This window comes from Marmota marmota, unplaced genomic scaffold (assembly GCF_001458135.2).
Source record: "Marmota marmota marmota unplaced genomic scaffold, marMar, whole genome shotgun sequence".
Lineage (NCBI taxonomy): Eukaryota > Metazoa > Chordata > Mammalia > Rodentia > Sciuridae > Marmota > Marmota marmota.
In genome coordinates this window covers 13,123,497-13,132,931 of record NW_026000205.1, presented here as the reverse complement: position 1 = coordinate 13,132,931, position 9,435 = coordinate 13,123,497, and the positions used below count along the sequence as shown (strand labels likewise).

Below are 9,435 nucleotides of genomic sequence, written 5' to 3'. Positions count from 1 at the left end.
CTGTGCCCCTGCCCCAGCTCTGGTCTTACCACCTGCCTGGTAAGACGGAGCCCTGGATGAGCTGTGACTCTGTGAATTTGGATCATCCTGTGAGCCACTTCCCAGGATGCTGGGTCTCTGATGGACCTGGTGCAGCTCAGGGAGGTAAAGGATCTTCCTGGAGAGGGTTATTCTCCTTTCCACTGTGGCTGACACACACCTGGGCAGTGCTGCCCCACATAATTATATAAACTTCGCGTCCCTCAAGATGCTCATCTCGCCTGTGACACATTTCAGGCTCACAGCCATCGTCCCCACCTCCCCTAGGTTCAGGGGCCTGGCCTGTGACTCACATGCCTCCACCTCTTCCAGGTGAGATTGCTCCTCCAGCAGAGGAGATAGGCCCCGGGTGAACTTGGGAACTGTTACTGAGAATGGGGGGACGCTTTTACACGATCCTTGACACTACTGGACCTGGATACTACTCCTCCAATCCAAGCCTCAGAACCAGCCTCAAGTCCGTCTGCATGTGACACGTTCTTGGCCCCATGCTGACACCCACACAGGGTCACTCTCCCCAGGCTACCATGAGACTCGCCCACAGCTGAGGCCTATCCTCTCTCCTTTCTGTTGCCCTGCACCGAGCCCAGCTGACCTGGGTGTGGAGAAGTCAATGATGTAAGGCCTCCTGGTCCCACTCAGTATCTGTTGTCTTCCCTCGGCCTGGCAAGTGGAATCCAATTACTTCCTGTACTTGAGCCGCGAGATGCAGGGCCCAAGAGCCACCTTCCTTCCTTGCCTGAGGAGTTTGCTCATTAACTGGAATTCCTCTCATGGTGGCACTCCTGGCTGCAGGAGGAGAAGAGCAGGATAGGTTTCCAGGGCTCTTTCCTGTTGGTGGTCCTGCCTTAGTGCCCTCCCCCCAGAACCCTAGAAGCTTCCCTGGTTGTCTGACGCCTGGCCAGGTCAGCTCTCCCACAGGACAGAGGACAGCCTCCTTCTACTTTCTGGGCCTGAGCTGGGTCCGGCAAATGGTAACCAGCTGTGGGCCTAACACTGTGATGACCCAGTGGGGAACAGAGGGGTGCAAAGAGCAGGAGGTGTTTCCCACCCCACTATACCCAGCATATGCCTCCTGTTCCTGTCCCACCAGCAAAGGGAAGTCAAGGCCACTCTCCTCTGACCACTCTGAGGTCTCCGAACCCCATGGGGCTGAGGGATCTGTCAGGATTTGAAGAGAATACCAACCACCCCAGTGAGAATGCTTGTCCTCTTCACTGACCAGTTGTCACTATCTGGGTTTCTGCACTTGGACAAAGAAACTTTTACTGCCACAAGCACACAGGGACAGCAGCACATCTGTGCCTGCTCCACTGAGAGAAGTAGAAGTTTTGACCTCTAAGCCTTCCAGGTCAGCGGCAAGAGGGCTCTGCACCCCAGGAGAAGTTCATGAAGTTCTTTCTAAGCAAACAAAAGACATCCTTTGGGGAAAAACAAAATCTATACAATGCTGCAGTTCCTTGGGTATCTGGGAAAATGATTTTGCTTTAAGTGATTCAGATGACGGTGTCCTTCCACTGGCGTTTTTCAGGAACAGAGGTACGCCCTATCCCTGCCACACTGCCTTCTGTCCAACACATGGAATGGTTGGCTTGAGCCAAGTGTCTCACAAGCTTTTCCTGTTTACCTTTCTCAACTGGGTGCCAGTGACGTGGTCCTCGTTTTGCATACATTTTGCATAAAAGGAAGCTGAAGCTCCTGGGAATTCAGAGACGTGGTGAGAACCACCCAGTTAGCAAGAAGTGAAGCCAGGAATTCAATCTGATGCTGGAGCAGCAAGGTCCATCTCTATGGGTCATCCCCCTGACGGGATGGGAGGAATAGGAAATGTCTACAAATTGCTTCCCTCCAGAGCCCAAATCAGAACACATATCAGTGTGCATCCAGTCAGGGCATCTGGGCTTGATTCATCTGCTCAGTGTAAGACAGAAAGCCTACTATGTGCCAGAGCCCTGCAGAACCATAGCGGCCTTTAGCAGGACACTCAGTGTATTGCCCCCAGGCAAGTGGCACTTGCAATGGTGAATTAGACTATATTTAAAGCACTAGAAACTTCAGTGGCTTAAAATTGTTCTGGGATAAATCCTTTGTCCTGTGGCCTCCTGGGTGAAGGCCAATTAAACTGCTGCCAGGTAGGGCTTATTCCCTATAAATCAGTGGGAATGTGGTCACACGAATTTTAAATATCAGATTAAAATCAAATTAGTGGGAAAATTTGGAACAAATTGCCTTCAAGTACAGTGAATGAGTCTTTTTTTGAAAATGTTGCCGCACCAGGCAAAATAGTGAAGCGAACACATTTCCTAACAGTGAGCAGACACTGTGTTGGGAGTGATTTGTCATGCTTAGTCACTGTAATTGCTCTAGCAAAACTCAGGAATCAAATAAAACGTGTTTGCAAATTGTAAATCACTCAAGGAGGCCACTTCAGACGGGTCCTAACCTGATGTTGAAGGTCACCCCAGCTCCCTGTGGAGCAGGCACCCCATCCCTGCCACACCTTGGCCCCCTGTTCTCTGGACTGGGGCTGTGCCACCATGTCGAGTGAGTCCATTGCCCAACGCGTGCGCAGGAAACACCACCATAAATCAGCTGCATTTCCTCATCAGAAAGAGGGCATGGTGGTCTTGGGGGTGCTGGGGAGGGTGGTCTGGTTGGCTTCAGAGAAGACAGCAGGGAGCAGGGGGGACTCCCTGAGGTCTCCATGGCTGAGACAGGGAAGGGACAGGGGTTGTTTAGGGAAAAGAGGCTTAATTTCAGGTAAAAGCTTGAGCTGCCACTTGCCAAGGAGCAGACACATCTTTGGGTTCTAGAGGACTTGGGGCAGGCTGTGATGGTTCCCTTCAGGCTCTGTCTGGGTCACTGGGTGACGCACGCTCTGGTTCTGGCCACCACATTTGGACACTAGTCCTCCCACCCTCTGGCCATTATTCCTCCACAAAGACTTTGCCAGTCTTCCTAGAGTAGAGACAGGGGGTAGACGAGAAGGCCTGAAACACCTTTTGCATTAGAAATGTGATTCTGGCTGCCCCCATGCCTCTGTGCAGCTCTGACAGCTTGGAGGCACACTGTGTGACCTCTCTCTCCTCCCCCATCCTTCCCTTCTCCCCTCGCCCACTATCTGATGCTGGGGATGGAACTCAGAGCCTCCAGCTTGCTAACCAAGCACTTCATCACTGAGCTATACACTCAGTCCTCTGTGCCTTCCTCGAGAAATCCCACCTTCTCCCTGTCCAGGGTTCCTGTAGAGCATGACCACCCCACAGGATCCTGGCTAGGCCTGTGATTCTGGTGATAAACAAACAGCATGAAGACATTGAGGCTCATCTAGGACTGGGATGGGTCACCTTTATCAGGTGACCTTCTTACACTTTAAAAGGAACTTTGGGGGCTGTCGTTGTAGCTCAGTGGCAGAGCGCTTGCCCAGCACGTGTGAAGCACTGGGTTTGATCCTCAACATCACATAAAAATAAATAAAATAGAGGTAGGTATTGTGTCCATCTACAACTAAAAATTAAAAAACCAAGAAGCAACTTTGTAGAAGTAAGGACTCATTTAGAGGGACCCACTAGGGTGGCGGTTAATTCCAGTACTTATGTTCCTTCTAATAATGGTGGGACCTGGTCTCTCAGGCCCCTGTTTGGTGGACCTATGGCCAGCAGACCTTTGAATGGAAAGGCAAGGACAAGGATGTTTTGTGAAGGAGAGAGATGAGCTGGAGCAGAGATCCTTGCTTTCAAACATATGTGTCAAAGACCTGCTCTGGGCCAGACGTTGGATGTCTGTGGAGCCAAGTTCAGCAGGAAGCCAAGAAAGCAGGAAGGACCACAGAGGAGCTCTAGGAGCTAGTGGTGATCTTGGGGAGAACAGTTTCCTGGAAGGATGTGGAATAGCAGGCAGTAAGGATGAAGGTCAGAAAATGGACCTCTAACTGAGGATCACAGAGGCTATTTCTTAAACAAGGAAATTCCCATTCTAACCTGTTAAGTGTAAGAAAACCCCATTTTCAAGTTCATCTCAGATGGGCCTGCAGACCATGCTTTGAAAAATGGGTCTACTATAGAAGAGTCTAGCTCGCCTAGCCATGGTTCAGAACTTCACAGTGGTCCTGAGGTCCTTGCCCATCTCCTTCTGGGCCCTCAAGGCAATCAGGTGATGTGGACCCCTGTGTCCTGTTCCCCCAGCCTGTTTGTTCCCACCGTGCCTGCTTCTAAGGGTTCAGTTGGTCTTGCCTGGAGTTTCTGCTGCTTTGTATTACAAGGGGAGCTCCTGGGGCTCAGGCCCCAGTGGGGTCCTCCAGCACCATCGTTTGCTATTGTGAGGCACAGTTACTGGATGCAGGCATGGCAAATGAAGAGAAAAGGAGTCTTTGGAAGCCATACCCCCAGGGAGGCCTGTTCTTAGTAGGTGGGGCCAGAAAGCTAGAAAAATAATAAATAAAAATAAAAGTGAAGAGAAGCAACGCTCTGGAGTGCCAGAGCAGGGCTGGCCGGGGCCATGGCTGTCTGAGTAATGGGTTCCACATTTGTCTGGCTCTGTCTGCAGCCCAGCCACCAAGATCCCGGGTGCACAGTGGGCCTTGCAAGGGCCAGAGGGGACAGCCCAGCTGTAGCCAGACCTAGCATACCCTTTTGATGGCCCCATCCCTGGCTGGCCACCACATGGCTGAGATGTTGCTGCAAGCTCACACTCCAGCACCCCAGCCTTCCCCCCACGAAGTCCCACCCCTGCCTGAGGCTCCTGGGTTCCTGCCGGCCTGCACAGATTGTTCGTGTTATTAATGCCGTTTTCCCAGAGATTCCATCTGGCTTTTTAATTGCTCTGGGATGGGGCTAGGATGCTTTGATAGTGAATTGGTATCTTTCCTATGTCTCAGTTTACGTCAAATGCTCCATCCACACAGAGGGGTATGGGTGGGGAAGGGGGGAGAGGTGGGGATGTTGAGAGAGATGAGAGCAGGAGTCTTTCACATTATCTAGAAAAAATCTTTCAGACTGGGGGTATAACTCAGTGATAGAGAGCTTGAGGCCCTGGGTTCAATCCTCAGCACTGTATAAAAAGGAGGAGGAGGAGGAGGAGGAGGAGGGAAAAAAAGAATATATCTTTTTTTTCAAGGTGGTGGTGGCTCAGTTTTATTTGAAGGAAAAAAGGGGCTTTCTCTACCCATCAGCATAGAAAAGGAACAGTTGAGAGTCCATCCAGCAAGGACTCTGCCCCGGGTCTGCAAAAGGCCCGTGGATGCCCAGGAAGGAGAGGCCTCTTTGCTAAGCTAAGTCAGGACTTCTGCTCCCCCTTGACCTTCACCGTGAGGGGCCCCCCTCCCCTCTTGTGAAATCAACAGCTCTTGGAGGAGGCCTGGCAGGTTCCTGCCTGGGAAGGAGGGGGCGGGAGACCTGGGAGGGGCAGACACTCCTCACCAGTCCCAATGGCTCATCATCCGCAGGTGTTGGGGCCAAACCCTATGCTCACAGATTCCCAGGAGATCCAAGAGATAAGGGTGACATCGTGACAGCACTAAACCATCAGGAAGCATCTGGTGGCAAAGGAGTGGCCTCTCTCTCCCCCTTGTACCCTTGTTCCTTTCCTGAAGGCTGTCTCTCCTGAACTGTGTTGTCAGGGGACACAGGGATCAAGAGTAGCCGGGAGAAGTAGAGAGGTCCCTGCAGTCAGGCACTATCTGTCACGGGGAGATCTGTGCAAGGCAGAAGCATTCAGGGATCTTTGGACTTGGTCCAGGTGGGTCTGCCCTCACCAGGTGCTGGGTCAAAGCTGCAGCCTCCAGGGAGCCTTCCCTGATGGACCTATCCCCCTATTGCACTTGTCACCTTGACACCATAGCTTGAGGCCTAGAGACTGTGAGCTCTCCAAGGGCAGGAGCAGAGCCTGCTTGTTCCTAGTGAGTGCCCTGATCTTTAGCACAGGCCCTGGTATACAGTAGGGATCCAGTAAATACTTGGAGTGCATTCAATGCCAGGACTTTTGGAGTGGTTTTTCATAAAGGTGAAAGTCAGGAGGGGAACCCTGCAGGAAGCAGTGGGTGTCCAGAAGTGGCTGTCCCTTGGGGTGAACTCTGACTGGGCACAGAACACATTTGGCAGTTAACCCCGCTCTGTCCCAAGGGCTCTGCGCCCTCTAGCAGGCCACACAGTCTACTTTGGGTCATAGTGGGGACCTCACCCTCCCCATTCCTTTTCCTGGGGCCTGGTGTGATTGAATTCGTGTTGTCCCCAACACAGCCCACCCTGGACCTCAGAGTGTGCACAGGAGGGGCACCCTTCCACGAGGATAGCTTTGGAAGCCCCTGCAGGGACGGGCCAGCAGGAGGCAGAGGGAGAAGGGAGGGCAGGAGGGTCACCCCTCCCCCACTCATCCTGGGACCTATTCTGGGGGGCAAAGAGGGAAGCTAAGGATCAGCCCCTCCAAACAAGAAAAACTGGAATTAGCACTGAACTCAGAGAGGGTTTGCTGGGCCTAGCAAGCTGAGGCCTGCCCCAGCCTCTAGGCAGGCGGTGGGGCTCTGCCTCCTTGGTTCCCAGGGTGGCGGGGCAGGCTGCCGCCTCCTCACTGGGCTTGTGGCCTTTCCTCTGCCAAGGGTGGCCATGGGTGAGGAGGCAGCAAGGCACAGGACAGGGTGGAGGGGAGGCGGACAAGTTAACCACATAGGCAGGTAATGCTAAAGCCTTCAGGAGCTAAAAGAATACACAATTTCTCAAAAATGCTCCGGACCACATTGGCATATCCTGGAAGGTGCTCGGTGAGCACTCTCGTGGCGGAAAGAGGTAAAAAGTGTTTTACCTTAGACCCGCTGAGAGAATGGAATCTGAGAGTGGTGGTGGGACCTGCCTCCTGAACTAAGGTGGGGGTGAGGTCCGCCCTCCCTAGGTTGGCTCTCACTGCTGCGGCACCTGTGCTCATGGGACAGTCATCACAGTGTGTGTGTGTGTGTGTGTTGCGGGTGGTACATCAGGTCCCAGCCTTGTGCTTGAGACAGGTGGGAACAGCAGAGCAGACAGATGCTGGGGTCAGCTCCTGGACAGGTATTATGAGAGGATGGGCCCCTACTGGGGCCTCTTTCTGGGTGGACTCGGGCAAGGTAGATATGGAGAACTGGTGGAGGGGAGCTTAGCCTTCAGGCGGTCCTTCTGGGCATGACTGGGGTAGGTCACAGCCATGTGGCCCAGGAAAAGCAGGCAGGGGTAGAGGGTCCTACCACTCTGGGCCTTTTCCTGCCCACCCGGGGTCCCACAGAATGCTGGAGTGGAGGCAGGTATGAGCGAGGGTGCACCAGAGTTGGAACTGAGTGATTTGGAAGTGAGGATGACCAAAGGGTCCCTTGAGCCTAGAGCTGCTGGGTAGGCCCATCTTTTAGGCAGAGGGCTCCTTCTCTGGGGTCCTTCTTCTCCTGGGGCAAATGAGAGGCCACACCAAAGCCTCAGCCCCGTGACCCTTCCACTTTCTCTTCAAGTTCTGGGCATTTTCAGCTTGGAGCCTTGTCCTCTTCCTGTTATCTATGTGTCTTGCTTGGGGGGAAGTAAGTCACCCTTTAAGTTAAAGAGGGGCTCAGGAGATGCTAATTCATCAGGATCTCAGCCACAGCAAATGCTATGATGATCTGCAAATGTGACCTGCCCACAATAAACCTCAGAAGTAGCTTGTTTCTGTTTTTAAAAAGACACCAAAATTTACTTTGATATGTTTATATTATAGATATCATACATAAAACATCTAGCATGAAACTCTTACGTTCTCCCCAAAAGAAGAGAACCAAGCAGTCCTTCCCTGCTCCCAACCCCAGAGATATGTACGTGTTGGTTGGAGGTGGCCTTCCCTCCAGACCACCAGCCAGGGCCTCGGAGGGGATAAGCCCACCGGCAGCCCCATCCAGAGGGAGCTGAGGCCCACAACTAGGGCGAGGGAAAGCCAAGGGGAAAGGGGAGGCCCACCTCACCTCAATGGTCCCCCGGGAGCAAAAGCAACCCCAAAACCAAAAGGAAAGAGAGCCTCAGACCCTTCCCCCAGCTGCTGACAAAGAGTCTCATTTTGGCAAGTATCTGAGCAAAACCAAAACAAAACAAAAACCAAATAAAATGGTGGTTTAACATAGACGAGCACATTCACATTGCACAAGGCACCGCTGGGACACAGAGGCCAGATACAAAAGTTGATATCGGCTGATAAAGCAAAATATTTGGGAAGCTTGTCATAACTCCGGTCCCTCTGGGATAGACTGTGCTTCATGTTCTTATGGCAATGCTGGCGACATACAGTACAGACAAGGCCGATGGTCCCAGTGTCCCTTCACCCCCCACCCCAAGACCAAATCTCTAGGTTCCCCTCTTCCACCAGGCCACCGGTCCCTTGAACACATGTCCTTTATAGCTAACCCACTACTTAGCTTTATGGTCTGAATGGGGGTAGGGGACTCTTACTAGTCACCTGGTGAACCCCATCTCTGTGAGTGCTAACTCAGGAAGCCCAGTCTGTTGTAGGCCTGCTGGGGTGGTGGTCGAGGTGGGAGAGGCAAGGAATTAGGGACCCTCTACCTCATTGTAGAACGAGGGGAACAACCCGGGGTTCAAAGCCCCAACTTCTTAAGTTCCTCCCCTCTAAGGACAGGCACAGAGGAGAGGCTGGGGCTGGCTTGTCTGCATCTCAGCTTCCTGAACCTTCCTCCTGCCGTGGCCTGCACTCTTCCTTTTCTCGTGGGAGCCTGCTGCAGCCTCAGAAGAGGCAGGAACCCTTCAAATAAAATGTCAAGGCACATATTCGCTCCCCCTACTCGGTAGGAATCGGAGCTAGCTTGCATTTCCAAGGCACAATGTTATTCCTTAACACTAGAGTTGCTGGGCTCCCCGGTCAGCCCCACGGAGAATTCGGAAAAGCCACTGCCTGACTCCCTCATCTTAGACGCACCGAGTCCGGCTCTGAGGAAGGGAGGGGACACGCGGAACAGGCCAGGCTTTCAGTCGGCACCGGAATCTCCTAGTCCTGGCTTGCACGGCCCCGGGAAGCCTTGAGATCCGGCGATCCGAAACCACTCCTCAGGTCCCCGCCAGGGGCCGGCCCAGGGCGGTCCCGCAGCCGCGCGCCTCACGCGCAGTTGCCCATGGCCTTGACCAAAGAGCTCTCTGGCAGCTGGCGGAAGATGCCCCGCAGCGTGTCCAGTTCCCGGCTCAGCTGTTCCACCCGCTTGCGCAGGCGGTCATTGTCACTGGTCAGCTCTAGCACTTTCTGCTGCGTCTCCACGTTGCGCTGCTTAGCCTTGTCGCGGCTCTTGCGCACCGCGATGTTGTTGCGCTCGCGCCGCACCCGGTACTCGTTGCTGTTCTTGTCCACCGACTTCTTGGCCTTGCCCGCGCCGCCGCCGCCGCCGCCGCGCGCGTGAGGTGCGCAGGC

General features: G+C 53.5%; 1 protein-coding gene across 1 annotated transcript in view; it reads right to left on the bottom strand.

Moving 5' to 3' along the window:
• Positions 1-7,720: 7,720 nt before the first annotated feature.
• Cebpa (CCAAT enhancer binding protein alpha) overlaps positions 7,721-9,435 on the bottom strand; it is a 2,899-nt gene continuing 1,184 nt past the window's right edge. Inside the window, exon 2 of the mRNA XM_015497073.2 lies at positions 7,721-9,429. Within this exon, the coding sequence (XP_015352559.1) occupies positions 9,130-9,429 (300 nt within the window). The 3' untranslated portion in view covers positions 7,721-9,129. The remainder of the gene's footprint in view (positions 9,430-9,435) is intronic.